This window comes from Polistes dominula, unplaced genomic scaffold, assembly GCF_049000335.1.
Source record: "Polistes dominula isolate Pdom_NZ unplaced genomic scaffold, Pdom_raw_medaka contig_373, whole genome shotgun sequence".
Classification (NCBI taxonomy): Eukaryota; Metazoa; Arthropoda; class Insecta; order Hymenoptera; family Vespidae; genus Polistes; species Polistes dominula.
The window spans coordinates 2,301,510-2,327,241 of NW_028300899.1; the positions used below are offsets into that span (position 1 = coordinate 2,301,510).

The 25,732-nt window shown below is 28.0% G+C and overlaps 1 protein-coding gene across 1 annotated transcript in view; it reads right to left on the reverse strand.

Annotated features, from left to right (window-relative positions):
- The window catches only part of igl (IQ calmodulin-binding domain containing protein igloo), a 60,506-nt gene that overhangs the window by 21,225 nt on the left and 13,549 nt on the right, over window positions 1-25,732 (reverse strand). The window contains exons 3-4 of the mRNA XM_015335549.2: window positions 5,313-5,624; window positions 4,107-4,240 (exon numbers count right to left, since the gene is read on the reverse strand). Coding sequence (XP_015191035.1) covers window positions 4,107-4,240; window positions 5,313-5,624 — 446 coding nt within the window. The remainder of the gene's footprint in view (window positions 1-4,106; window positions 4,241-5,312; window positions 5,625-25,732) is intronic.

The window sequence follows — 25,732 nt, forward strand, 5'->3', positions numbered from 1 at the left end:
AACCTAAAGAAGGAGTTCGCGAAAAGCTCATTGGGATTTTATGCAGGCAGCATTTTCGGGATCATTAGAAATCTTGTCGAACGGCTTCTATGCTCGGTGATGCAGAAAAGGAACTCGAAACGGATGGTTCATGAATATTTCAGTCCTCTCTTCTCGTTCTGAAGAGAATCAGGTCGATATCAGAAATGAGGTCCTTCTTACTTGTCCTTCAAAAAATATAGCTCCAAATGGTCTTAATGCATATGCATATATAAAGGTACATATATACATATAAACATATATATATATATATATATATATATATATATATATATATACGTTCATATGTATGCGTGAAAAATTTTTGTTATTGCGCCCCTTAAATATAGGCAACCCTCCATACGCAATCGAATGGAAGAAAATCATTAATATAGGAATCTGAATACTTATATATATATATATATATATATATATATATATATATAATCAGATCGATAATCAATCATTATGCAAAGCATCGAGAAGATATTTGCATGGTTGGAATTATTTAGTTCGATTTCATATTACATCTGTTTTTCTCTATTCTCATAATACATTTTACAATATTCTACGGAAAGGAAATTCGTGTTATCCATTATCAGATAGGAAAGGAAGAAACGTCACGAAAGTTTCTATCTTAACATTCTCTATTAGAAGCATCAAGAGAAATCTCATCGATCACGTTCTAGTTCTTAACAGAAATAATTTAACCTCTCGAGAAAAATCTCAAGAAGCAACAATTTCTTTTTGTTAAAAAAAAAAAAAAAAAGAAAATGATGAAGATGAAAATGATTAAAATATGATTGAAATGATTGAAAGTGATTTTTTTTTTTTATAAATTAGAACATCGTGTATAATAAATTTAAAATAATAAATTTAATTTGAAATAAATATTTATGATTTATGTCATTGTGAATATAAAAATAATTGAAGAATAAAATTGAATAAAATTAATCAAGATCATTTATCATAAATTACCTGCTTTACGTATGATATAATTGAAGTCATTTTCATAATTCATCAGTTTAGGTTTACAATATTGAAAGTGGCTTTGTGTGTACCTATGTATGAATATATGATTTAGGTCACGCTCATAATCTCTCTCATAGGCAGATTTAAGCTAATGATAATATTTCATGAACCAAAAAGGGAAACATATCTATACATGTACCTATATATATATAAAATTGGATAAAAATGTGGGACTAACGAAAATAAAAAAAAATAAAAATATATATATATATATATATAAAATAAAATGAAGAAATATATTTTTTTAAGAGAAACGGATTCCTTGGCGAATAGAATCATTGAATATCAATATATAAATTTTAATGAGCATCCATTAGCTAATTTATAAGGGTGAACTTCGTTGCTCGTTATTGCTCTCTTCCTCACTCTCTATCGATGAAATCGATTTTCGTAAGTAAATACATACATATATATATATATATGTATATACATGTGCTAGTATACAGGTATATGTATTACGTATTCATGTGTTGTTGAGTACTTCCGATCACGTTTGAAACGGACGAAAAGGTCGATCGTGAGATTTGCTGCTACAGTTCGTGAATGAAATATCGTATCGAGTCTCGAAATAAGAAAGAAAAAAAAAAACGAAAAAAGAAGAAGAAAATAAGAAAAGAAAAGAATAGTTGAATGAAACAAAGTTTTCAAAAAGAATAAAAATAGTTGTTAAAAAAGAGAAAGAAGTAAAGGAAGAAGGGTCGAATGTATTAAAGTCGATTTAAGAGCAAAAGCACTTAGTAAATGAAGGGCGTTGCAGTGTGCAAAAAGTCGAGATGCTTGGCTTATCTATTTCGAAGCATGCTAACTTAAGAGGATGATGATAACCAAGAGAAACAAGACGACGAGCTTTGATATTATCGATCCTGATAAAGAAAACCCGTACAGTCTATCCTAAAAGTATTACTTTATCACTTCAAGTATGGCTAATACAATTATTTATGTCCAAATAATTATAATTTAAATTAAAATAGAAACGAGATTCTACAATTTATGAGTATAATAACTATGGGGTTATTTCTTTAGTTATTTTTTTTTTTTCGTATATTCTCTTTGTAATTATATTTAATAAATATTCATATTTTTTTGTTTTTTAATTGGTAATACTTAGAAGATTATTGAATTAATTTAATTTTAATTGCATTAACATAATTTTATCGATATTTCTTTGACGTTTCAAATTTTTCATATTCTTTGAATATTGAAATAATATCAATATTAGAAATGTATTAAATTCAGAATAATATATTTTTCTGATCTAACTGTACATGTGTATGTCTCTAGAGACTTTTCTTTTTCTTGATATTTCCTATCTGACAAGTAACACGCTTCAATTCACACGAGGCCGATACTTTCCAAGCTTTTTCAAATGTATTTTCTCGATGGGTGAGAATGTATGTTCGCGTATCCACTATTATTATATTTGCTGGCTGGTACCATTCGCGGTGTTGGCATGGTAACAGCATTTTGTTTTTTTTATATCGTCTCTTTCTCTTTCAAAATTAATTCCAATTCCTTTTATCGTTCAAATCGCAATTACCTTAATAAAAAAAAAAAAAAAAACAAGAGAGAAAAATTTGATCGTATAGGTCCATTTGTTCGATTCAGCATTATTCACATTTTTCGTTTCTTAAATTATTCAAATGGAAATTTAATCAAAGACTAGCAATTCTTTGTACTGTTTCATTTTCACAACATCTCTGATACGGTCCATTTTGCACATAAATTCGTTAATCATTTTTCTCATATAAAAAGCGTCCTCCTACATATTAAACATTAATTATTGAAATTTCATTGATTTTTAAATAATATATCTTTTTACAAAATTTTATTTTTAATATATAGACAAATAATAATAACTATTTTCAATTAATAATCAATTTATAACAAATAAGAGCTACTCACGAATGACAAACATTTATTACACACTTTATGTTGGCTCAAATAACCTGATATAGGTATACCTTCATACACATTTGTATGTTGGTTTATATATTCAGGTGTAACCCTGATGATAGGCAAGCCATTATACACACGCGTATGTTGGTTCATATACCCCTACGATAGATATACCTTCATACATTTGTGTTTGTTGCGTAACATTCTATAATACAATAATCTGACAAAATGAAATACGTAAAGTATAGAAACATTTATTATAATTATTAGTATTATTATTATTATTTATTATTCATGTGATATTTAAATTCGAATGGTCAATGTATACTTTGAAAAGAGATTTTTAAATCAAACGTCAACTTTATTCCTTTTATAGTTACACATTTATACGACACCCTGTATGTTATGGAATCCATGAAAACGAACAATTCTCGATAAGAGAAGAATAACTGCTATCGTTTCGTGGGAGGAAGGGGGGATATATATCGCTCTATCATTGCATAGAAAAAAGCTTTTATCGACCGATCGAACGAGAAAGACATAGAGTCTTCCTATACGAGATTTTCTATGGCAATTTCTGTTTTCACAGTGGTGAGAGAACGTGAAATATATCATGCGTCTTCGTTAAATTGCCGAGACGATAAAGATCTTCTTCTCCTTTATAAATCAGACCTTTTGATAACGTCACTTTATAATGACTATATTTATTTTATCGTACACGTAAAAACGATAATAGGAAAATTAATGATTATATAATTGACAATAATAACAAGTAATAATAATATAATGATTGGTTTTTTAAAAAGATATTTCAAATAAATTAACTGTATAAATATTACAAATGATTTTTTTAAATATATTCAATTTATATTCAATGTGTGATAAATTTTGATAATTTAATGTCACTAACTAATGGCAAACTTTTATACAAATGCACATAACAGATGTATGATGTGCCATTAAACCAAATACAACCCTGTATATGTTATGTAATATATAATAATACAATAATATACAAAGATGAAATATATATAACATAAAAATATTTATTATTACTTGTATTAATTGTTTTTGATATAGTTAAAAAAAAAAAGAAAAAGTAAAAGAATAAAATGATTATTAAAATATTTTTTATTGTATTATATTTACATATAACTTACCTTCTTCTCCATTTTGGAAGCAGCATTTTCAACAATTTCTCCCGCCGTTTTGACGAGAGCTGATGCGGCTTGCTCTTTTCTCGACATGTGGCCACGGAAAGATGCTTGTATTTTTGTTGCTGCGTTGCAGAGCTCTAATAAACATTAAAAAAAAAAAAAAAAGAAAAGAAATTAATAAATTATTTAATAAAATTTTAATTGATATTTCATTTGGTGGAAGAAGAGAAAAACGCATATTATTTTCAATTTATTCTAACAATCGATCGAGAAATTTGAATTTAATTTATAAATAAGTCCAATATATATATATATATATATATATATAAATGTATGTTTGTGATAATTCTCATCTTTTTAAACTAATCACACGAATGATCGATTACTTTTAGATGATAGAATTGATCCGAGATTAGAAATGGGAATAGGGAGAGCATCGTTTATTTCTTCGAATTTTCGTGATTCGAATTCTCAAATACATTGCTATAACTATTACGTGTCCGACGATGGGTTGAATGCTTTTCTTCGATTGCGAATGTGCTGGGGAAAAAGCACGCTTTGAGAATTCTTGATCGCATCATTTAGAATCATGATATTAAAGTATCTCTCTATTCCGGTTTATCGATATTATCCTTTTAATAATAAATAGCTATTTTTAAAAACTGTATTATTATACAATTTTGTTACTTTGCATTACGATATTTTTGTAATAAATCTTTATAAAAAAAAAAAAAAAACTAGTTAATGAATTAACTGTTTCTCGATCAATATATTATTGTCAGGGTTTCTTACTTTATCTCGACCCTTGGTTCGTTTGTACCTAATTTTTTGTGTCGCATACCCCCGTTCTTATCTTTGTTTATTCTTCTACCTTTTTATCGCTCCTACCTTCAAACATTTTGAATTTTGAAATAATATCTGTCCACTCTTCGTAGTATTGAGATGCACACAAACACACACAAATTTAACCAGGAGCGATAATTACGAAGCAGATCATAAAGAGGAGACCGAGAATAGGGAAAAACTGTATAGCTATATTCCGTCTCATTCTCCCGCAAGCTCAATCCTATATGTTTGTCTCTTTTTCTCTCATTATTTAGTATAACAGCCGTTTCATAGCTCCGTTTCCTGGCCGACCGTGTTTCATTTTTTTTTTTCAGATCACTCCTTATTCTAAAAAAGTTTTCACTTCAAAAATATAAAATTTACCTTTATCGTCGGAACGAAATTCCTGCTGCAATTGTTCCTTGGTCGGCTCGGATTCTGTTTCGTTGGTCCCCGTTTGTTGTTTCGAGGTATCAGTCTCTTTCATACTCTTTCTCGCGTGATGTCCGCGAAATGCTGCCTGTATCCTTGTAGCAGCTTCAATTTTATGCTTATCTGATACGTCCTCTTGTTCTTTTTCTTCTAATTGTTCTCTTTCTTCTTCTTTCTTATCTTCTGATTGATCTTCCTTCGAAGCCTCCTTCTTCGATTTTGTTTCTTTCGGACTGTTCTCTGTTTCGTTTACTTTTAGAATATCTAAACAAACCAATCATTTTAATTAATTAATATATATTCAACACATGAAATTAATTTTCATAAACGTTAAAATGAACGTTTATAATTAATAACTGTTCATATAAAAAATATGACCTCGAATGAAATACAAAAAGAAATATATATATATATATATATATATATATTTTTTTTTTTTTTAAATGAAGATAATTAAAGAGAAAAATTATTTTAATAATAAAATTCAATAGAATAACTCTTCTCTGTTTTTTTTTTTTTTAATTATTTTTTTTCTCGATAAATAAAGGCAAAAAAAAAAAAAAATAAAAGTTTCATCAAAGCAAAGAATTGGAAGCAAAGGATTTAGTCGCAAATTCGAACTTCGTTAAAAGATAAATCTGATCGTTAATTACTCGTCTTAACGAGCTATAAAAAAAAAAACTGCAACACAACAACAACGACAAAAAATGAGAGAGAGAGAGAGAGAGAAAGAGAATGAAGAAAGAAAGAAAGAAAGAAAGAAAGAAAAAAAAAAGGGAAAAAATCAAGCCTGACACAAATTGCTTCCCGTTTCGTATTTTTCAATTCTCGAGTATCTTCTGCTGTGTCCTTTTATTTTGGTTTTTCTTTCTGGTTGCTACACAATATGAATTCTCGCGAAAAATCGTGGTCAAAATACATACGATTCGTAAGAGAAAGGGAAAAAAAGAAAGAACAAGATGAAAGGAATAATTACGAGCGTAAGCTTACACATTCATACACATAACACACACACACATACACACACAGTAATATACATAGACAAAAACACACGTACGCACTGATACGAATGTGTGTTTTAAGAGAGATATACACGTGTGTCACTTATAGTACGACAGCAATGATTCACGCTAGTCTTTCTCTTTGTATCGTTTACGTCCTTTCATTTTCTTTCTCTTTATCTCTCTCTCTCTCTCTCTCTCTCTCTCTTTTTCTCTTGAACATTTACAAGGAATTCGAAGTCTAGTTTCTCTTATTTTTCTTCTTCCTAGAGAAACTTACACCCCCGAGCCATTACTGTCGGTGATATCGAGTGACTATATCATTTCCCTCCACCCCAACCTCTTTTCTCCACCTTTTTTTCCTTCTTTTTCTTTAAACGTGGACGCATTTATGCATAAGAGAAAAAGAGAGAGAAAAAGAAAGAAAGAGAGACAGAGAGAGAGAGAGAAAGAAATAAAGGTATTTTTAGACTATATGAACGAGCTTTTAGTTCGCTCGACGATTCAACATTTCAACGTTAATAATTACGACTGTATTTGCTGTTGAACAACAGAAGACTGAAAGCGAAAAAGAAGATAAAATTATGTCGAAGGTGTGGTAGTGGTGTAGGTAGGTATTGGGTTTGGTTGTAAAAAGGTGAAAAGAATGAAAAGAACGACAGGTCGGTAGGATGGGAATGAGAGATAAATATAGAGAGAAAACGAGAAAAAGCCAGTTACTTTGTTTTTTCAGCTCATTTGCGCCTACGAGTTCAAATATTTTGTTCTCTTGGAAAGACGAGAGGTAATCTCTCTTTCCATCTCTCTTCCTTCTACCCTTCTCTCTTTTTTCTTCTTCTTCTTCTTCTTCTTCTTCTTCTTCTTTCCTCTATCTTTTTTTGTGTCAAGTGACTCGCCACCCCAATCTTTTGATTGCTTTCAACGAAACTATAGCAGTAGGGACCCAAAAAAAACTCAACAGAATGAACTTGAACCAAAGAGAACTGCTACTGAAGAAAGAAAAACGATGAAGAGATATGAGTAAAACTTAACAATTTAAATGACGTTTGTGCTTTAAATCAGTTGAGTCTGTGATATTGTTCTTTCTTTTTTGTTATTATTATAATTGTATGTATTGTTTATTGTTTTGTTTCAATAAAATAGTTTTATTTTGTAGTATTATGAAAACACTAAATGTGTGAACTTTTATCTCTGATCAATAATTCAAATTGTAATAATAGAGAATTAATTAAATAGAAATTTTACAACTGTATTCAGGATTATCACTCGTGTCGGTAGTTTTGCCTATTGCCAAGGGACAATTTTAGTTCCCTTAATTGATATCTAGATGGCGTTTATCAAAGATTGATTATTGATTATCGATAGTAGTCTATTGACGATTTAAATGTTTTTAATTTATCTTCTACCACTTGAACAATATTTACAGAAGAAATCTTCGAAATTGAATTGGTAAAATAAATGAGAAGTTAATTGTAATCAATTTAACATAAATTTTCTTCTTATTTTGGTTTTTTTTTTTTTTTTTTTTTTGAAAGACGTTCTTATCTTTGTATTTATTCGTTAAATTCGAATTGCATAGGGGAAAATGGGTGTTATCTGTAAAATTAAAATCATCTCTTGTTTTAACGACGTTCACCTTCACCTTCCTCGCATTAAACTCATGGATTTTATAGGGTCGTGTCACGTCGAGATAGGGTGTGAACACAAACACATGCAAAAACTTATACACACACATACAGAGACACGCACGAAGTCACAGTCAAGGATAAAATGGTTTAGACGTTAAAAGATTATCACGTTAGAAATTTCTTGCTCGTTAAAACGCAAAGCTTGCACCGATTATCGTTTATCTTTTGCACTCTCTGCTAAATATTCTACGAACAATAGGTTCTTTTTTTTTTTTTTTTTTATATATATAAATTTTAAATTATATTTTTATACCCTAACTTTTATCTGTTCATTTGAATAGGCGCATTAACGTACCGAATAAACAACGATCATCGTGAGAAAATAAACCGCTTGAGATGAAAAGTTCGCGCAGGATGAATTCTCAAGTTTTTAATATTCGCCAGGGTGAATGCGAACACTTGGCATAGTTATAAGTTTCGAAAGCTTGCAGGAAAATGAAGAAACTTACTTGTTTTATCGTCTCTACCTGTCCATTAAAAGGAAGAAGCTAATTTTATGTTGTTTAAAATATATATATATATATATATATATATATACATTTATAACAAAATTCTTTTGAAAAATGTGAACAAAAATGTTTTTAATAAAGCGTGTAAAATATTCTTATTTATTTTAATTTCATTTCCAAAATAAAATTCATTAAAATAATATAACATCGTAACATTCTTTTCACGCTATCTTCAACCAATATTTCGTTTTTAATTAAAAATATAAAATTAAATAAAAAAATAAAAAACATTAAACAAATTACTTCTCAACTATCACTCTTGTTAGGAGGGTTGCCTGTTATAAAGGGGCACACAATACACGAGTAATTAAAATAATACAATTGTATAATATTCTTCTAACATTATCTTCAAACTTTGTTCATTTTAAATTAGAAAATAAAAAATATTGTAAACTTCATGACTATCATCACCCTTGTTAAGAGTGTTGCCTATCGCAAGGAGCAAGTATACGTATTATTGAATTATTCATTAGCTGATATTAATGGTATTAAGAAATTATTTTGAAAATGATCGATGTTAGCTTACACCGAAGTAAAGCTTTTTGACTTTGACGTGATTGAAACTCTATAATGCATAGGAAAAAACATAAAATGGTCGGCACGTAGTTATTTAGGTATTACGCAAAACTTTCCATCCTAATTTTCCCTCTTTGGAATTTCCCTTTGGCATAGTTTTCGTTATATACCAAGGAAACTTTTACTTCTTGTTCTCTTGGATCAATCAAGAATCCTTTATTACAGTGTAGAATTTACTTGTGTATTTAGAGCTCTTTCTCTCTTTCTCTCATCAGTTATCTTCTCGCGTGTTGTTACGTAACATCGAAACACCCTCTCCCCTTCCCCGAGATTTTTTGAAGTGATGAAGAAGAAGCACGCGTGCGCTTGCACATTTTTCATCCAATAAGAAAGCCTTGACCTTTCAACTTAACTACACTCTCAGTCTTGTCAAATTATAGTTGATATTTAGGTGCATAGATAAACTTTTGTGATATTTAAACGATAATCGATTAAAATAATATTTTTTATCGTCCTTAATCTAATTTCTTTCTTTTCGTTTTTTTTTTTTTTATAAATTTGTCGTTTTTATTTTACTTTTGACTCAAATTAATGTCTTTCTATCTTTTTAATATAAAAAAAAAAAAAAAAATAAAGATTACATAATTCTTCTAATGAATTATTCCAAATGTTTTTCTATTTCTTTATATTTGTAATTTGCAATCAAGATACGATTCAATTAACTAAATTTTCAATTTTGCGAAACGAAACATTTCGAGTCACGTCCAATCGTAGGAAAGCTATTCCAGAGGTTTGGTGATGAAAGTGGTGACGAGAAGGGAAGAGGATTGAAACGGCAGAGATAGTACTTGATATTTCAATTGGTTCGGACGTTTGTGTTTCGTTGAAATGACATCGATTGAATTTTCCTACTTTTTTTTTTCGAAAAAAAAAAAACAATTTTATTTTTTATACCTATCTCTATTTCAACGTTACTTAATAGAAATTTAATAAAAAAAAAAAAAAAAAGCCATCGATGCGCCACGTTCCACGGTTAAAAAGAATAGAAAAGAAAAAGCCATTAATCGATTGAAACTTCTACCGCTCTCTCTAGTTTTTTAATATCACCTATTCTGCTTAACACATGTAAGTACATTATGTTGCCAGAAACAATGGAACTTTAAAGATTAAAAAAAAAAAAAAAAAAAAAAAAAAATAAAAATTGTAAAGAAAAAAGTAACCGAAGGAAGAAAGTTTCCTTGTAATTGTTCTACTCGAGTCACTCTGTAAGCGAATTTTTCTTGAAGGTGAAACGAAGAGACGAAAAGAAGTAAAGTAAGTCGACCCCCTTGATCCACTTTTACTTCTAACACCTTTTTCTTCTTCTTCTTCTTCTTCATTCTCTTTTTTCTCAAATGTGTTATAGAGTTACAACTTCCTCATTGTTATAATTTTTCTTTTTTTTCTCTTCGACTATTATATTCGCACATTAAACTTTAGCTAATGCGTTAGTTACGATAACGCATCAAAACTAGTGTTAGTTGAAACTCATTATTATTATTATTATTATTATTACTGTATTATACGATATATATCGAACGTGAAATTATTTTGTGTGAATATTGAGAGGTTTGAATATTTAGATTTAAAAAAAAAAAAACATGAAGAAATAATACTATTTTCAAATTTTTATCGGAAAACGTATCGAAATTATCGCTGACGAGAGGGACGATGATAACAACAAAAAGACATGGAATGGTAGGAGACAGGGAGGGGTAGGAGGAACAGAGTAGGCCGTTGCGTGTTTTGAAATCTGGCGAACTTCACTTCGATAGCTATGAATTTTAATGAAATGTTTTCGCTTCGTTAACACTTTCAACCCCAGTGATCCGGAATTTGAACGGCAAGTAAAAATACATTTTACACGTAGGAAGAGGAGGAGGAGGAGGAGGAGGAAGAGGAGAAGGAGGAGAAGGAGGACCTTGTAATTGGAATGATCATCAGCTTACGATTTTACAAATAGTATTATATTAATTGTATTTTTTTTTTCTTTTTTTTCTAATATACCTATAAATTTAATGAAAATCGATTATCGAAGAGAAACTTGAACGGTTTATGTCAAACAGTTTAGCGAGTTAACGAGAGAACAAAAAAAAGCTTGTTTAATTCTATTAATAATTAAGTTCTTACGTAATTCAAAGTTGTTATATTAAATGTTTATTATATCTAAAATTATTTCTAGTTGCTATATATATATAAACGTTAATAAAGAGATACAACTAAGGTATATATCATTTGTAAAGAATATTTTAAAATATGCGAGCCTAATTTAAAGGAATGATTTTAGTAAGATAAAAAATAAGGATATCGCGTATACGCAATATGATCCTGTTTCTGAATTATAAAGTGTTTTTGTCTTTCAGTAATTCGTATAACTTTACTGAGTGCTTAGGTACGAATGCATATGCCGTTTATCTTACGGGTAAGCTTTTTATCTCGCGTTACTATTCACGTAGAAAAATTCTAAATAATAGTTGATATTTGTTTTTTTTTTTTTTTTTTAAAGAACGAGAGAAGATCTGTGATAAGATTTGTGAGATAACACAAGTGGTCACATTTAGAATAAAATAATAAAAAAAAAAAAAAAAAAAAACAAGAAGAGCTATGATTCAGAAGAGACAAGGTTATATCAAGGGTTTATGATTGCATGAATTTTCGTTTTTTATTTTAAATGAAACGATCCCTTAAGTTTCGTCCATATATTTGGAAAAAATCCCATAGAAATAAAAGTATGCATACGTGTATGCATAAATTTATGTATGTATGAACTTAGATAAGTTGATACGTGGAGTGCATATATATATATATATATATATATATATATATATATATATATATATATATGTAGTTGGTAGTATAAAAAAGCTCTTCTTGAAGAGGATACACCATATGAACATAAAATATTAGAATAAGAAGCAACTAGTTCAAGGAACGTATGGGTCTAACGTAAATGCTTTCAAAAACTGGATATTGCAAAGTGGTTTTTTTACCATTTAAAAATCTTATCACGTTTCGGTTGTCAAATCTTGTTTGAAATTCTTCTCCAACGGAAAAAAAATATACTTGTGGAATAAAAAATTTTACTTCCTTACAGATCTTTAACTCCTTTACCAATTTTAAAATGAAGTTCTTCTTCTTCTTTCCTTTCGCTAAGCACTCGAGCATATCTCGACGAATTTTTCGAAAAGAGTTAGAAATGAAAATTCAAATATAAAATGTGAAATTCTAATTGTTCGAATTAGAACGGTATAAGAAAAATGAAAAAAAAAAAAAAAAAAATTATGAATTATGAATTATTAATTAAACACAATTTGAAAAGATTTCACGATAATAAATCATACGATAAAATTTCAATTAATCAAACGGTTGATTTAAGCTAATTTAACGAAAGCAATTTCTAATATCGAGAATAGAAACATGTATCAGCGTTACAACGTTACACAACTGGACAATTTTGGAATGCACACCGCCGGTAGTTTCTCACGGACGAATAAACTGAAACTGTTAGAGAGAGACTAAATCGGGTAAATTTACTAGACTAAATGTAAATTAATTATCTATGCTCGAACAAGTTTCAATAAAACAGCTGCCAGAGATTTAGGTATTTATTTAAAAAAAAATTGTAAGTATGTATATCATCTTTATCGAATCAAATTGTCTAACCATATGATGATGTTTCCTGAATTTTAACATTACATACAAAAAATCAAGTAAAAATAATAATATAAAAACAAACTCGTTGATAGAATCTTCCTCTTGCAGAAAAAAAAATATTTGATTATTTTCAAAGAAAAATTTCTGATGATTGGTATGATAATTTTATGATTTGTACTACTTGATAAATCGATAATCCTTCGAAATATCTCAAAAATAAAGTAACAATGAAGAAAATAATATTAAAACGAGTTTTTGAGGATGGATCCTCTTAATATTCGATTATTTTTTATCGTCAAAGATAATATTTTAAGTGAATTTCAAAAGGATCTGCTTCAATAGCATCTATATATATATATATATATATCGCTGTATTAAATCGGATTACATTGCTTCTATCTCTTTTCAACATTCCCTCGTGTATTCTGTTCGAAACTATCCATCTTGTGGTCACCAAGTGTGTATTCTGCCTCTAGTACTGGTTCACTAGACATCTCGAGTTATTTCACGTACAAGACATGGAGATTCTCAAAATCTTTCGAGAACAAAGAGCTTTTCTCAGGAGTCTCTCTTTAACCTAACAGATAAAGCGAGAAAGAAGATATATATATATATTGATAGATAGATAGATAGATGGATAGAAAGAAAGATATTTATTGGATAGATATGAGAAAGTTATTTCGAATATGTCGAAATTTGAGATAAATGAAAAAGAAAATAGACAGTGTAATCTAGAAGAAAAAAAAGAAACAAAAAAAAGAGAAAAAAAAATTAAATCTTCCATTTATCTTTGATTTTTGATTAAAATCATTAATTCAATTCGTTTGAAAAATATACTCGATAAAAATACTACGATTGGATTCGTCTATGAAGAAAAATAATATTCCATTGTTTCTATGACGTATATTTTTCATATTTAATACTTTGAAATGTCGAGCTTTATTATTTTATAAGCTTTTTCAAAAGATCGTTATTAATACTTATTAAATTGAACTTTCATTATCAACGATTTATATATGCATATATATATACAATCTCTTTCTTCCTCTTCGTTATTCTTTTGTCTTTTGAAATTTATATAATAATAATAAAAATAATAAAGTTTATCAATTAATTTTCTTTAATAATGAAATAGCTTGCGTTGTAATCTTTTGCAAAAAAATATGATGCATTAATAAATGAACTTTTTCTTTTATGCAATATCGAACTTACGTAAGATCACTCTTATCGATATTACTATACACATATACACGAGCGAACGATTGTACATACACACACACACACACACACACACACATAGATGGTCAAAGGGTAAAAAACGTTTATGAATATGCAGAGGATGAAAGAGAAAGAAAGAAAGAAAGAAAGAGAGAGAGAGAGAGAGAGAGAAAGATGAAAAATCTATTTTTTTCTATCTTCTGGCTTTCGCTCAGCTCAGCTTGCATAAAAGAAAAAAAAAAAAAGAAAAAAAAAAGAAGAAAATAACGAGAGAAAAAAATATAAAATTTTCAAAATAATATTACTCTAAAAGCCACGCGAAAGCTCTGCGGTACTTTAACGAAAAGCTCATGCGAGTAAAGTGCTGGCAAAAAAAAAAATAAAAAAAAGAAAATTCAACATTATTTTCCCTTTAACGAAGGATATCGAAAGGAGATTACGATAGATCGACTTTATCCGTAGAACAAGAACCGAATGATTGATTCTACGTCTTAACGTGAGAGTGAAAAATCACTCTTCCTTCCTTTTCATCTATTGAAATTTGAATCGAGATTAGAAACCATTGTTTTGTTTCTATCTTTTGCCATTTCTCTTTATCATGAGAAAAACAATGACGTTTATTTCGTCAATTCGTTTCAAATTATAGTAATAATATTAATAATTATAATAATAGCTAATAATCAATTACAATCATTTAATTATCGCGAATAATCCTCAATGTAACTTTTGTTATTAATATGAATACGAAAATATTTAAAAAAAAACATACTAATTGGCAAATATAATAATTAAAATAATGTTACTATTATTATTTGTTAATTATTCTAATACTAGATAATAATAATAATAATGATTTTTATATTATTATTTTTATTTATTTTATTTAGTATTAATATATAATTATAAATATATATATATATATATATATATATATATATATATATATATATATATATATATATATAATATTATATTAATAATTAATTATATTATTAATTTATTATATAATAATTATTATATATATTTTTTAATTTATAATAATAATTATTGTTATTATTCTATAATATTATTCGTATATACATTTTTGAGAGAATCTCATTTACAATTTAATACACTTTTAAGTGTATTTACGTATATTTTAGCTATGTATGTAAATCAAATAGAAATTATAATAAGTGTCGTTGAAGTTCATGATTAATATTAACTTCTTTTTAGATTTTTTTTTATTCTTACGATAACGTTACTTCTTTATCACAAATTTACATACGTTTGAATTAAAATACCTACACATATGAATACAAATATATATATATATATATATATATATATATATATATATATATATATATATTTACACATATGGTATACAACTCGTATGCACCTTCGTGATAAGCTCTGACAGTTATATTCGAATCATTTGAAATTCATTAATTATATTCTCGTATAACTAAAAGGTTAAAGGTCTGACGGCTGTGTGATAAGACGACGTTTTCCAACGCTATTTAAATTTAACTTTTAATTACCAACCTGAGTACACATACTCCTTCCACCATTTTTTGTCTTTTTTTCTGTTTCACATTGATATGTCAAACTTATTTTGTTATTAGAAAATTCAACAATTAATTATTTGAACGCATTTGCTTTTAAACGATGTTCGTAATAATTTTCGTCAAAATTCAAATGATTATATTTTTTATTATTACATTTTTGTTTCTTAACAATTGATATCATAAAAGAATGTAAGTTTAATTAATAAGATATAATAATGAGAGAAATATCTTTAATAAAGTATCGACAAATTTCGAGACTTGTTAATTACAAAAAATAAAATACTAAAGAAAAGAGAAATAAAGAAAGAGAATAGTATTACGCGAGTAATCGAAAGATACGCTTATCGATCGAGCATGTTTAACAAATTCCCAACAGATGTTACGTTTAAAATGAGATATTCTCTAAGGTAATTTATGATTCTTTAATTTGTCAGATGTAACACGTTAATCATTGATATTTTATACAATTATGATGAAAAAAGATAGAACGAAAGAGAAAGAAAGAGAGAGAGAGAGAGAGAGAATGGGAGTATCATTTTGCGATTATCTCATTCCCGATATAATTAACTCATTAATGTAATATCTTAAGAAAGAAGATAAAGGAAAAGAAAAAAGATTAAAGAAAATGAAATAAAAAAAGAAAAAAAATCTTATTAAAACGTGATGATGTTCTGTTCTTGGAGAGAAACGAACGAACAAACCTGTGTCTACGAAGAAAAAGATGAGAGAAAAAAAAGACAAGACTCAAGGGTATATATATGAAATATGTAAAGCAAGTTATGTCGCATTATGATGGTTATAGCGTATTATCGTAGAAACTATACAAAAGAATGGGAAATAGGAAAACGGGAAGTTAGATATCGATTTTCCTATCTTTTTCATGATATTCCGTTATTTTTGTCGTTAAAAACGAGGTCGTACTGCTGCTTGCTTCTACGTGGTCTACCTACGTGGAAAAAGTAAAAAAAAAAGAAAAAAAAAAAACAATAAAACATAAAATATCACCACCGGAAATAATATGTCTACGATCAGGTTTATAATGTAAGAAAGAAAACAGAAAAAGAAGCAACAACAACAACAACACAACAACAACAAAAATGTATCATATAGAAAGTAGGAGAGCAAAATTTGTTTTACACATGAGTTGTGTGATTTACAAATCGATCATTCTTTTTCATTATACTTTTTACTGTTCATTGAATATACTGAATCGATGAAAATCGATTGTAATACTGAATGGTATAACGTATACTATACTCTTATGTTATTTTTAATCAAATTTTATCTGTGTGATATAATTTATATTTTTATTTATGACTTATAATTAGAAAATTTCTGTATTATTTTCTTATTCATCATTAGGTGGAAACATTTTTCACTATTATTATTATTATTATTATTATTATTATTATTGAGAATTATTGATTATTCACATATTCACATTATTATGAAATACATTACAACGGTTTTAAAAATAAAGTTATATTTTTCATATCAAAACAATTATTTTTATTCATAATCAACATAATACAAATAAATAAAATATTTATATGATATCAATCATATGTGCAAAAAATAATATTGGTATATATATATATATATATACTATTCAATAAGTTTCATTATAAAAAGTTGGCTTTGAAAAATTATAAATCTTTCTCTTTCATTCTCTTTTTATTCATTTTTCTCGTTCATTGAATACAACAAACATAAAAGACCGATTACGATATTAAAAGTCGTGCATATTCGTAGAACGGTGTTTGAGCTCGATTAGGTTTTAGGTAGATCGAGCGTGTTCGTGCGTAAAATCGTTAAATAAAAATAGCGAGCCAATCTATGTGTCGTGTATATGTGTACGTGCGTGTGTCATTTCTCTTGATACCGTTCAGTACGAGCTTTGCAAAAGTTGTTTGGCTTGTTTTAAAACTGCAATTTTATTTTATTTTATTTTATTTTTTTTTTTTTTTTTGTACGTATTTATATTCTTTTTTTGTTCTTCTCTTTTTTATCCTCTCTCTCTCTCTCTTTCTCCCTCTTTTCTTTTTTTCTTTTTTTTTTTTTTACTAAGCCATTCGACGATAGTTAAAAACACGCAAACAATTTGCAAACACGCGAACAAACTCTGTTTTCAATTTGTTCCACTTAACACGAATAATAAGCTCTCTTATGACAGTTAGAAATTTTTCTTTTTTTTTATTTATCTATAAAAAAATTCGAATGAATACCGAGAGACAAAAATTAAAAAAAAAAAAAAAAAAAAAATAAAAATAAAAATCCGAGATAGAATGAACAGAGAATTTTTCCATCATTTTCTCTCAATTATTTATTTAATTATTTAATTATTACAAGAAATATAACGTAAGGAATATATAAATAATTGCAAAGTATTAAAAAATATTAAATAAATATTATTTGGAAATGCATTTATTATTCGAATCACAGTAAGCTTGAAACAATATCGTTGAATATACAAAAATAAATATAAAAACCGAATACATTAAGAAGATTTAATTAATTTGAAAAAAAAAAAATGAAATGGGTTAAAGGGAGATAAGTAATCGAATAAAAATTGTTGAATTTCTACATTTTGTATTGATTTTGTATGAATTTATTTTGAAAAAGGGCAGACAAAAAAAAATAAAAATATAAAATAACGTAATAAATAAAGTGCTAATTTTTACATATGGTAATAATTTTCAACGATGGTATTGAAAGAAATAGAAAAGATAGATTATAAACGTATTAAAAAATTGAAAGGGAAAGGGAAAGAGAGTGAAAGACAGAGAGAGAGAGAGAGAGAGAGAGAGAGAAAAAAAAGAAGATGGAGGAAGATAATCGATTAAAAAAATAAATGTATCGTCAGCTGGATACATACATACGTGGATATGCAAAAAAGTGGCATTGTATGCAGCAGCAGCAGTAGAAGCAGGTTTGGTACTATTGAAAAATTAAACGTTTCGATTGTTCAAAATTTTCTTGTCAAAGGTAAATGAGAAAGAATGAGAAAGAGAATGTCTCTTTTCTCTTTCTTTTTTTTTTAATTCTTTTTCTTTCTATCTGTACGTTCATCCCTTTTATTTGTCCATTCGTTTGGTTTAGCAACGTGTTATCGTTCGATATTATCGTCCAATTGCAAGATTAAATGTCGAGATAACGAGTCTCGAAAGGTAACAGTGATAAACATCACTTCTACGCGTTTAAATATTCATGCATGTGTGTTTACGTGTGTTTTCTGTCCGTTTGTATTTGAATTTAAAACCCTAGAAATGTACTTTTTGGTATCATCGTTATATAGAAATACAGAAGGGTTTAGTTTAAATATATTTTTATTTGTATGTTTTTTTTTTTTTTTTTTGAAACATCAAACACACACACACAGCAAAATTGATTTCATTCGATCGATTTTATTTTTTCTACAAACATTTATTCACATTTATTTAGTTATAGATAACATTTGGATAATGGTGTATCATTATTTTCTTTCTTTTTTCTTTTTATTTTTTTTTTTTTATTTATAATTGTATATTTTTCGTTACTGTTTAAATATTTCAATCATGCACTCTACGAAAATAATTATTATTTGTTAATCATGCATGTAAATGTACATAATTATTTTGCTACATTTTTCATTATCAAACAAATATTTTCGTTTGATAAATAAATAAATAAATAAATAAATAAAAAAAGAAATAATATTAGTTCGCATTTCAAGAAGTTTGTACTTTTAAAGCGTGTAGAAAATTGAAGAAATTTTCGTGAGTTGACATTTTCTACAATATAACTCGTCGGAATTTAATAGAGAATAGATTGACCTTTGCTATGTGTGTTATTTTAATATAAAAGTTTTCTAGGAAAAAACAAGTGTCAGGAAAGAAAGTTAACAAATTTCGCGCTAACATTCCCGATTACATGGGAGCGATCTCTTGTTAACCGACACTTCATTTGAGTTGTAAAATTGGTAAAAGAAAAAAAAACACAAGGAGAGAAGAAGAAGGAAGAAGAAAAATAATATAAAAAAAAAAAAATAAAAGAGATGAAAGATAAGAGAAGAAAGGGAAAAGGCAATTAAATGGAGCTGGAAAAGGGGTCGTTGTTGAAAGGTCATGATAAGTGTTAAGCCAATTTTCATTACAAAGAAAGATCCACGTTTTTCGAGTCTCCTCTCGATATAATTTCGGTGTTAAGAATCGTTTTTAAATTTTCCTTTTTATCTTACACCTACAATTAATCGGCAAAATTATTAAAAAAAATGAAACCTTCAACAAAAAAAAAAACCAAGCTTCGAGATGTGAATATATAGAAAAAATTGAATTGAAATACAGCGCCATCTTTACAGAACCTAAATAACCCCTTAAACAAAAATCTTTAAATTAGTAATAAAAAATAATTTAAAAAATGTGCTAAGTTGGAAAAAATCACTAAGTGAAATAAAATAAATTTCATTAAGATATGTTGAGTAGTTTCGAAATGATTAGTGGACAAACATATTGTGACACTGAATTTTTTTTTTATATAAAATTTAATTAATTAATTAATTAATTAATTAATATATAGAATGAAATTATATATAAAATTTTATTAATTAATTAATTATTTTTGTTTTATCGGTTTCAAATTCTTCCGTTTCACAATTTTCAAATCATCCTGATTCTACAGAAATTTTCACATCAAAAAGAAAAAACAAGAAATTCTAATAATCTACTATATATACAAGATTAACTATCAAAAATTCGTGTTTCAAATAATTTCGTTCTCTATCTCCTTGAGAGATAATAAAAATGAAACAATTTGTTTAAAAGATTTTGCCGACGATGATACTTCAATATTTATAACATAAAATCAAATTTCATTTTTCTCTATTTCCCCTTTGTTGTTTTTTTCTCTTTTTTCTTTTTTTCTTTTTCATTTCAAAATAAAAACTCTATATCTCGGCATTGTTCAAGTAATGTTAAATATTAAAACGCGTATCCCGATTGGCAAATGTACACTGGTATAAATAATAAAATCAGCAGGCTGAGATTGAACTTTCTTCTTTGTACTTCTTTGAATAGTAAACTTTACGAGGGTCTCATTTGTTCTTGGTAATCCTCCCAGAGCAAAAAAAAAAAAAAAAGGGAGAGAGAATGAGAAAGAGTGAATATTACGTTAAAAACTAATCCCTTTCCTCGTTGGTGGGACCGTACTCGAACTCGTTTCGAACTCGGAGAAACCATAGAGCCGTAAATACAAACAAGGAAAGCAATTCTCCGAGCAAACAGACGAAGGAAGACGACAAATTTCTCATCCTATTATTACAAGGATATGATACGATTTTATGATTTATATATTCACCCTTACTAACACTCCTTTCTTCCCCTATCATGGATCATTAATATGATCTTTTTATTAATAATGTTATCATCATCTCTATTATTATTATTATTATTATTTATAGATTTCTTTTCTTTTGATTTTTCTCACGCGAATGACAAATATTTATTGAATAAGTTTATATTAGGTCGAGTCTATTTTTCGTATTTACCTATTATAAGTCACCGAAACAAACGGATTTTCGATATCACTGTATAGATGAGAATTCAGTTAGTCTTCTGTCAACTTTTTTATGTAGTCAATGTTACATTTTAACCGTTTTTCTAAACCACTGTACTGGATAGTAAAAAGTGCATATTCGACATGTAATGTTTTAGGAATTGAAACAAGGCAATAGCACTAAAGTGGCAGCTGAAAAAATATACAGCGTATACGGTGCAGGATTGATAACTGATAGAGCAGTCAGAAATTGGTTTGTAAAATTCCGTTCTGGAGATACGATCTTAAAAGATGAACCAAGTGCAGGATGTCTTTCCAACTTTGACGAACCTTTTAAAGGTAATATTGCAGCAAAATCCAATAGATACGTTGAACAATTGCAAAGAGTGCAAAAATGAACTTCATGAAAGGTGTCTTGCACTTATCAGTCGCAGAAACACCATTCTTTGTCTCATAAAAAAACGAAAGTTATTTATGACTCGACCTAATATTTTATTTATATTCACATTTATTTCGAATATTATTTAAATCAAAACTCTCAAATCATTTCTAATTGTATTAATAATAATATGTATATATGTATTCTTTTTCTTCTATAATTTATATACAGGATATACCATAAGTGTAAATTATTTTCATCAAAGTTATGATTATCTTACATTTTGTTCTTTGATATTTTACAAACTTATGTGACATATACGATACCCTTGTTTATGAGTAAATTCACCAGGGATAATTAATGTTAATTATAAGAAGCTTCGATTGATTGTTCCATTTTTATCGTATCATGTATTCATATGAAATAATTCAATGCATTCGATATATGTATATATTAGTCTTAAGAAATCAAAAAATAAAGCAACAAAAACCAAATAGAAATAGATATATCGATCGTTTTTACGAAAGTTCCGTTGCTCGTACGGTAAAGTTTACTCCCAAGGACTTTCGAATTGTATAAATTTCAAACAATATACTCCTAGGACTATTATTTATATATATATACAAATATGCATAAACTGATATCGTTCTAATTTCAATTGAAATGCTATCACAAAATAATCATTTCCATTATCTAATTCTATAGTTCGTAAAACGATATCATTTAAATAATTTTTCTTAACGTACGAACGTAAGAATAGATTATACACACTATTAACATATAAATAAAATAAATTAATTAATACCATCTTAATATCTGCAAGAAAACAAAAAATATTCATTACCAAAACGAAAGAAAAAGAAAAAAAAAAGAATTCCAAGAATTAAGAAAATTAAAAGAAGACAAAAAAAAAAATAATGTTCAAATATCGGTATAGATCTAAACGAGAACTTTAAAAAGCACGTTTCAAAGAGTAGCCTTTTTATTAATTTAAACTTTGACCTTTTATTTCATTTTCAAATCCCATTCGTGACTAGACATCCTAGATCATATACATACGCTATTACACGAACATAAAATAAAGACAATAGAGATCAAAAGATTTAGTTAGAAAAAAAAAAAAAAGAAAAAAAGATATAAAAATCCACAATAAATGGATAACAGTTTAAGCTTACCTGATGTGACTCAAATGTGAGAAGATGATATGCGTGTGGGTGTAAGAGAAAGAGACAGAAAGATAGACAAATAGAAAGACAGAGAATAAGAGTGAGAGAAAGAGAAAGAGAAAGAGAGAGAGAGAGAGAGAGAGAAGCAGTCCAAAGTGATATGTCACCTGTACACCTTAACCGCACCTGATCCGATATGAGACTGACGAATAGCAGATACCCCCTCTCCCCTTTTATAAGCGGGCTGGCTTACAACCCCTGCGCGCGAGTACCATCACGCAGCTTCTATCTTTCCCACCCACCCTCCTCCAATCTACCTTTTCTTCTTTCCCCCTTTCAGTCCCTCTCTTCCCACCAAACACCCTTCCCCTTCCTCGTCCCTCTTCTCTCATCCTCCTCTCACTATATCTCACACACATCGCAATACACACATCAGCACGCGAAGCTTCTTCTACCACCCTCTAACCCAACCCCACTCTATCTCTGTCTTTTCTTTTTTTCTCATTTTGTCGAGTTCGACCTCGGAGAAATGTTAACAATAATAAGAGAAGAAAAAAAAAAAGAAGACAAGGAAGAAGAAGAAGAAGGATAAAAAGTAAGGAAAAAACGAAAAAAAAAAAATAAATAAGAAAGAATCTCCTCCAATTGCCTTGGACTTTACCGACATTTTTTTTTTCTTGTTCTCTCTTTCTTCTTCTTCTCTTTATTTGACATAAACAACACGTGAGATATTTTCTTGACAATTTCTAAATCGAATTGAACAATATGGACAGGTATGAATTTTTTATGTGTACGGTTAAAATGTATATATATATTAGGGGAGAATAAGATTTTCTTTAAATTGATCGAACGCGTTGAATACGGAAATTTGTATTTTGCAATTATTTTTATGTTTCGTTATGTTATAACGCGATATCGTATTAAAATTATAATAGCTCAACTCGATGTAAAAATTATTCGGTACAACGTATTTAATAACATATTTTGTGAAAGAAAATAAACAGAATAAAATTTGTTTTAATTACAAATTAATTCAAAAAAGAAAGACAAATAGAAAAAAAAAACAAAAATAAGACAAAAGATGACATACCAACGAGGAGTCAATCGTGTCAATATGCGTTATTTTGTTCTATCACGAATAAAACTTCGATATTGTTTTTATTATAACAATCATTTCAAAAAAAAAAAATAAATAAATAAAAAGAATAATAATAAAAAAAATTAAACATTAATTAATACCTATTGAAAAGAGTTAACAAGTTTTACGAAACAGAAAGATCGATAATTATTTGAACAATTGCATTACCATGAAGTTTGCCTATAATGCAATAAGGATTAAAGAAAATGAGACTATAACAGACGATGGTTCGATGTTCGAAGATAGTTGTTGGTTGAGTTTTAACCACGATACCTCTAAATGGTTTCCATATAAAAACCTTTTACCGTAGTTCTCCTTGAAAATTTGATTAATTCTCGCTTAGGAGAGATAACTTTCGTTATGTTTTTTAACGGATAGGAGGGGGAAGGGGCGGATGAGGGGAGGGGGAGGGGGAGGAAAGGTAAAACAAAAAAGGGAAAAGGGAAGAAGAAAAAGAAGAAGAAGAAGAAGAAAAAAATGGACACGAAGCTTATGTATTATAGACACACTACACAGCCATTACGGATCATGTCGGTCAGCTTTTAACGGTGACTCGATACCATCGTACGATGTAAAAGTACCAGACATTTTTATGGAATACAAATTTTATCCGCACGCTATGAGATCTTTCTTTTTTTCTTCTTTTTTTTTTTTTCTTTTAACGAAAAGTCTAAAAGACTAATGTAAATTAAAAAGTAATATGTTATGGGTGTATGTGCGATAGATTGACAAATTTTGAGATTAAACATGGAAACAAATTAATTGTTGTTTTCTGTCATATTTGCTTTTATTTGTCGACACACGGTATAAATAATTTAAAACCAAAGAAAAAAAAGAAAAATCCACTCAAAACTTTTCCACCCTCGTATATATTAGATCGAGTCATAAATAATTTTCGTTTTTTTATAAGACAAACAATGGTGTCTCTGTCACTAATAAGTGCTGGACACTTTTCATGGAGTTTTTTTTTTTTTTGCACTCTTTGTATCTGTTGGACGTATCTATTGAATTTTGCTCCAATATTACCTTTAAAAGGTTCGTCAAAGTTGAACAGACGTCCTACACTCGGTTTGTCTTTTAAGGTCGTATCTCCATAATGGAATTTTACAAACCAATTTTTGACTGCCCTATCAGTTATCAGTACTGTACCGTATACGCTGTATATTTTTTCAGTTGCCACTTTAGTGCTATTGCCTTGTTTCAATTCCTAAAACATTACATGTCGAATATGCTTTTTACTATCCATTACAGTGGTTTAGAAAAACGGTTAAAATGTAACATTGATTACATAAAAAAGTTGACAGAAGACTAACTGAATTCTCATCTATACAGTGATATCGAAAATCCGTTTGTTTCGGTGACTTATAATAGGTAAATACAAAAAATAGATTCTACATAACCGCATCGGAAATTACTTATTACTCGACCTAATAATTTAATTTTTGATATTTAAAAATATCCAACTTTTAATGTGAAGTTTCATTAAAATTAATATAAGCATGGATAATAAACTACTGACCATGAGAGTTAAATCATATGAAAGGTTAATCAACTCGAATGATTAAAATTTGAAAACATCTGTACAAATCTAGAAATATGTCTGTGTGTGTGTGTGTAAAGTAGATTAAATATCTTTCGCATCGATTAATTCCGATATAATAAATAATATTATGAAAATATTACAATAAAATTTTACAAAATTCTGTTATCGAATAATTGCAGTATTAATCGATAGTAATGAAATTTCTGTTTGATGGAGAAACAAACGTGTACAATGTGCATATAACAAAACCTAAATGAGAACGAATATTCGTGTATCCTCTTGAAATTATGAAAGAAGAGAATTAATGCATATATTAACTAATTTGATAAGAAGAAACAATGATAATATAATATAACAAGAATAAACAATGAGATAAGTATTGTGTTTGCTTGATGAGTCACAAAAGTTCAATGATGTACTCCAAATTATGTTTATATGTACA